Source organism: Triticum urartu, chromosome 2A, assembly GCF_056163025.1.
Source record: "Triticum urartu cultivar PI428250 chromosome 2A, HENAU_Tu73, whole genome shotgun sequence".
Lineage (NCBI taxonomy): Eukaryota > Viridiplantae > Streptophyta > Magnoliopsida > Poales > Poaceae > Triticum > Triticum urartu.
In genome coordinates, this window is record NC_141874.1 from 615,545,950 (window position 1) to 615,552,067 (window position 6,118).

At 47.9% G+C, this 6,118-nt stretch overlaps 1 protein-coding gene across 1 annotated transcript; it reads left to right on the forward strand.

The window, feature by feature from the left end:
- Nucleotides 1–2,564: 2,564 nt before the first annotated feature.
- On the forward strand, nucleotides 2,565–4,500 carry LOC147986234 (uncharacterized). Its single transcript, XM_087541929.1, has 3 exons — nucleotides 2,565–2,660; nucleotides 2,715–2,987; nucleotides 4,447–4,500. Exons 1-3 carry the CDS (start codon nucleotides 2,565–2,567, stop codon nucleotides 4,498–4,500), a joined length of 423 nt encoding a protein of 140 aa, XP_087398055.1.
- The last annotated feature ends 1,618 nt before the right edge of the window (nucleotides 4,501–6,118 follow it).

Consider the following 6,118-nt stretch of genomic DNA (forward strand, 5'->3'; position numbering starts at 1 on the left):
GAAGCATTACGATCAACAATGAGATTCCTCAAATATGGGATTACTTTAATGGTGGCATTGCTTGTTTACCAGACACAGTAAATCAACAGCAGCTAAAGAGTTGGTTTAAGGGCATGGGACCGTGGGGACACCAAGACACTCAGCAGCGTAAAGGAGCAACTTACTTATCATACTGGGGAAAACAGCAGGAGTGCCATTTGTAACACAGTTTAATTGCATCTTATCACTGGAGGCATTAGATTAACAATAACACTGGTTAGACATGTCCCTAAGGTAACAGTGTGATCGCTTCATTCTACATGAAGCCCTTACATTAACAACAGCAAAAGGTTGGTATAAGGACATGCGACAGTGGACACATCAGCACAATGTACCTACAAGGAGGCATAAAGTGGTGATGTCGAGTTTGTTCATGCTATGTGAGGGCAGCAAACCTAATCCTGGAGACCTTGTACTATGTGAGGGCAGCAAATCTAATCCTGGAGACCTTTTACTATGTGAGGGCAGCAAATCTAATCCTGGAGACCTTTTACTATGTGAGGGCAGCAAATCTAATCCTGAGACCTTTTACTATGTGAGGGCAGCAAATCTAATCCTGAGACCTTTTACTATGTGAGGGCAGCAAATCTAATCCTGGAGACCTTTTACTATGTGATGGCAGCAAATCTAATCCTGGACATACTCTGTTGACTTGTCCACCAGCCGCCACTTCCTATCCTTTTTTCAACCAATAATAGATCTGTTCCTTATCCAGTTTGTACTGCATTTTCCCATTATTTCCCTTTTCAGCCAAGAGACCGGTTGGGTATCCGGTCTCTACTACTTTCACCATATTATTTCCTCTTTGAATCAAGTCCTAGATTCATGCTACAACTTTCCCCCCTTTCTTCATTGTTTGAACAAAGCCCTAGATTCGAATGCATGAAGTAGCTTTACCTCCAATAATACTAAAAATTTAGGTGGCTTTGGAAGAGCTGATGGGAGTAGAAAAAGATGCACATGCAGACACGTGGGGAGCTGGGGCACTAGAGCAAGGCCGCTTTCGAAGAACTTATACCTGAGGGTCGCCGGGATGTCGGCGGTGGCAGGTTGGATCTGCGGACAATACGGCGGGGAGGAAGAAAGGTCAGAGGACCTCCCGAGCCGGCGCTGTGTCGGAGAGAACGGCACGGGCAGAGGATCGGGCCCCTTCGGCAGCTGTGGGTTTCCTCCCTTGGTGGGATGACCGCGTGAACTATGCACCTTTTAGTCCTCTACACACACCGGCCGAAGGGATCCGGCCGGATCTGTGACCAGCGGTGAGCAGAGAGAAAATGTCGCTACCGCTGTCTTGTTTATATCTGGAGAGGATGAGAGAATGAAGAGAGCAACCCTAGTAAAGCAAGCGCTCAGGCCCCTGCGTCCATATATAGTGGAGTGATTTTCTTTTTTCTCTCCACAACAAGTGTTTCAATTTGTGTACATGGCATTAAAGAAAAGAAACTCTCTATTTAAGGTGACTACTGCACGACTCCTACTTACTACTACTAGTAGTACTACAGTATTGTTCACTTGTGCTCCCCGCCCCTCCATTCATTGAACAACCCCACGGGTGAATAAACATACAGTACTTACTATATTTATATAGAACGAACAAGCTCGAACTATTTTCGCGTAGTTAAAAGTTGAGGGCGGGGCTTTTCCCGGGCAGTACGCGCGGCAGTTTTCGGGTAGGCGGTTTGACAGAGAGGCGAGGAGGTTGAGCGATTTGATGGCGCGTTACTGCTGGTAAGACTTGTGATATGACCACTCACTATAGTCATGAATTACTGGCGGTCCGACCGGGGTGATGCCCCCCTTCCGTTCCGCGCTCTAATCTGGTGCATGACACGTCGACCCGGATGCTGGCTCTCCCACATGTCGAAGTAGTAAGAAGGAGCAAAGAATGATGCGGTATATACACGAGCGTCCGGGCTGCGCTTGGCTCTTCGCCTCTTCGGGAAGTCGAACAATGATGGAGTACTACTGCACTGGAGGAGTACTACAGTACGCTTCTGGCCATCTGACACCGATTGAACTGTTGCATGTCCACCGCGTGCGGGAGGGAGAGCGTGTAGCGAAAGCTCCTCCTAGTCTTGCCAGCCACCACGCTCATGGGCGAGGGAGGGACGCTCCTGCCTTTGCGTGTATGACAGGTGGGCCCGACAGGTGTGTGGCCAACCTGTCATACAGCCAAAGGCAGGTGCAGTTAAGTCAGGGAGGGAGAGGATAATCAAACTTCTCGTTGATGTATGAGTTGACGCGACACATCAAAGCACTGCACTCGATATATTTCAATAATTTGCGTTTACCGATGCATTAATTACAACGCATGCATGCATGCCGTGATTCTCCTTTTGATACTTGCATGTGTTGATTTAATGCACCTTGAAGTAGTATAAAATATGTGACGGTAAAGCTTTGTAATACCCCGGCCCAAGTCGAGAGATGGTTGTGCACGAGGAGGGCGAGATCACCGATACGTCACTTACCACAAGCTCGCCGATCACCAGAGCGTGTGTCCACTCGCGCCCTGCAAATGCCCCATGCCCGTCTGCGGCTACGAAGGCCCGCAGCTGGCGCTCTACCACCACATCAGCACCGCGCATCCCATGCCCGTGCACAGGATCCAGTACGGCAAGGTGCTCTAGCTGCAAGTGCCACTGTCGGAGCCACGGCTCTTGCTGTTCGCGGAGGAGGACCGCCGCACGTTTTTCTTGGTTGGCGGCGTGCTCGACATCGGCGCGCCTATAATCGTGTCGGTCGTCTGCATCAGAGCGGGGGCGTCCCCACTGCCGCACTACGTGGCCAAGCTGTGGGCGAACGGCCCGCCGGGGGAGCCCAAAGGCACGACCGACGCCATCAAGGTGGAAATGGAGGTGACAAGCAGCAAGGATCCCGGCGACATCGACGTGCAGGAGCTGGCCTTCTTGACAGTTCCGCCCAAGCTGCTGGCCGGGGCTAAGCTTGTGTCCTCCACATTCAGATTGACAAGCTCACGTCCTAAATGTTTCTACAGTGCCTTCTGTTTATCTTAGTAATATGCTAATATAGGGATTACCTTCGTCTACTTTAGCTTAAGAAATGGTGGGTTTTGGTGGCGATAAAAAATTATGTTTATCAATGCATTAATTTTAATGCATGCATGCATAAAGTACATGCATTGGTCAATTTTCTCTTAATACTTGCATGCAATGATTTAATGCACCTTGGAATCTGAACATGTGTTGGGGAACAACCAAATTGAGCCTTATAAAATGGAAAAACTAAAATTTTGAGATAAGCCCTATAAAACCGAAAGGAGAGAGTAGAAAAAGAAGTACTCCATCCGGGAATAGTGCCGCACTTCGAAACTTGAACCGTCAATAAATTTTGAGCTTGTGTCTCGTCACATTCCAAATTACTCCACGCTATATTGAATTGCAAACCTGTTCAGACCGATCACAACCTAAACGGTTTCCCACTTAGGAGTGTATTAGTACTCGGTTATAAATACTAGTATGCCAAGATGACTGCGCATTCCTCCTCAACTCCTCATCCACAAAAACAAACAAGCCATTCAGCATCCTTCCCTTGCGTTTGCCATGGCCAGCGTGAGTTCTGGGTCGAGAGATTGCCACCAGGGAGAGGCGAGCATGGAAGCGGAAGCACGAGAGATGTACCGCCTCGCTGCGAGAGCAGCCGACATGTCCCGCCGCACGGAAGTAGCAGCACAGAGGTCCCGCTGCGCCGCTGAAGCAGCACGGAGGTCCCGCCGCGCCGTCGATGCAGCAGACTGGTCCGGCCGCATCGCGGAAGCAGCAGAGATGTCCCGCCATGCCACGAATGCAGCAGAGATGTCCCGCCGCGCCGCGGCGGCCTGGGAAAATTTCTCGCATGCAGGCGATGACTGTTACAGGCGCATGCATGCGATCTTCCATGGCGAGATGGATCAGATCTCCCGTTTTGCGAGGTTGTAGCACGACATGAAAGCCTCATTTGAACAGGCTATCGGCGCACTAAGGGAGGACAATGAGAGGCTCCGGGCCGAGCGTGACCTGCTGAGGGAGAAGATCGTCCGAAGTGCAGACCAGCAGGAGAAGACCAGTGCCTTGTTGAAGAGGACCGGCGTCATCGTCAAGAAACTTATGGACGAGAATGACATGCTCCGCAACGAGCGCCCAAGGCTGGTGGAGGAATCCGTGGATGTTCCCAAGCAGCGTCTTGAGGACACGAAAGAGCTCATCGCCGCTCGCCGCGGAGACTAGTTCCCGCGGCCTGCAGCAACCCATCAAGAAAGTAGAGATCAGTGAGCCAGATCCTTGTCTTCCTTCTTCTTTTGCCCTTGTGTATTTTGTGCGTAGACGCATGTGGCTTTTTAAATTATCTTTCTAATTATGTAAGACAATTAATCGTCCTTATCTTTCTGTGGAAGATCAATGTTGCTAGGCTGGGATGAAGAAAACTCTTGCTGTGGCGACCCTGGCGTTGCTGTTCTTCTAGTTGCTGATGGGCTTCCTTCAGTTTCCTGGTTTCTTTTGATGTAATAATCGGTTTAGGATGTGGATTGTGTCGTCGGTTGTAATGTTGGGTTCTAGCGCAGATGTTTGGCCTTTGTTGGCCTCTTGGGATGTTGCGATTTCAATCTGGTAGCTTTTAGTCCTTCGTGTTAGGCTGGAGTTGTGCTGAACTTCTTGTGAATTGTGGTGGTTTTCAGTAATGAAAATCGGAAGGGACAAGCCCTTCTTTGATCAAAAAAAATTAATCGTCCTTATATATTCATCAGTCTTGCTATAAGTCGCAGTAGATGCTATATAGGTCCGTCGGATCTTACATCAAGATCCGTGCTTTCATATTTTCTTTTTTCTCTCTTAAATCTCAGTCGAGTGAGACATAGCCACGCCATTAAACAGAGGCTCGGGCGCCATTAATGGAGACCTTGGGAGAGAGGTGGACGGCAGATGGAGGTCAAAGGGCTCTCCTCCCGATAAGCACGCACAGGGGTCTGATCGCACGCCTCTCGTACTACTCAAATAGCTACCCTAGACGGCGCCTCCTAGCTAATAAAAAATGGGGACGCGTGGCGGCACGTAAATGGTACTAGTAAGTAGAACGCCCATGGTTTCAACAATACTTGTGTTTCCGATTGTAACATGACAGCACTTGTTCCAAAATGAATTTGTTGATTGTTAATGTGTGTGCCTTCGCAAATCAGACTGCAAATTTACCACAGCATGTTGGTGCCATGTCATGGCACCAAGCCAAGTTTCATTACTTTCATGCGTGTTTTGGATTTACAGGAATTAAAAAACTAAGTTTCTCAATGTTTCCAACCCAGCCACGACGCCCAGAATTTTGAATTTCATTCCCATTTCTTGCATGTAACCTAGAAATTTACCCGAGGACACACATGTGATTTTTCAACCAACTTTGGTGCACTGGAACATGTGCTTGTATTTCAAATTTGAATTATGCACACAAAGGTGACACGTTCCCTCCCAGAACCACGAGCCTTCTTGAGAGAAGCTCCGATTTGCAAGAAGCTTATACCAAAATTTGTTCCTATTCGGCCAAATTTTTTTACCACGGCATGGTACTACCATCACATGACACCATGCCAAGTTTCATGATTTTAAAACCAAGTTTCTCAATGTTCTCGACCGAGCCACGATGCCCAGATGTTTGAATTTGATTCTCATTTTTTGCATGGGACCTAGAAATTCACCCGAGGACACAAATGTGATTTTTCAACCAACTTTGGTTCACGGGAGCATGTGCTTGTAGTTCGAATTTGAATTATGCACATTAAATGACCAAAAACTCAATTAATGTGTAAATAAGGCCAAACGAAGCCGAAATAATTCCAAAATTTAACAGGGTAAATAAACTCAAGGGGGACAACGTTTATCATTTCGCACTCAAAGGTGGCATGTTCCCTCTCAGAACCACGAGCCTTCTTAAGAGAAGCTTGGGTTTGCAAGAAGCTTATGCCAAAATCTGTTCCTATTCGGCCAATTTTTTTACCACAACATGGTAGTACCATGACATGACATCCACGCCAAGTTTCATGATTTTCAGACGTGATTTGGATTTACAAGAATTTTAAAACCAAGTTTCTCAA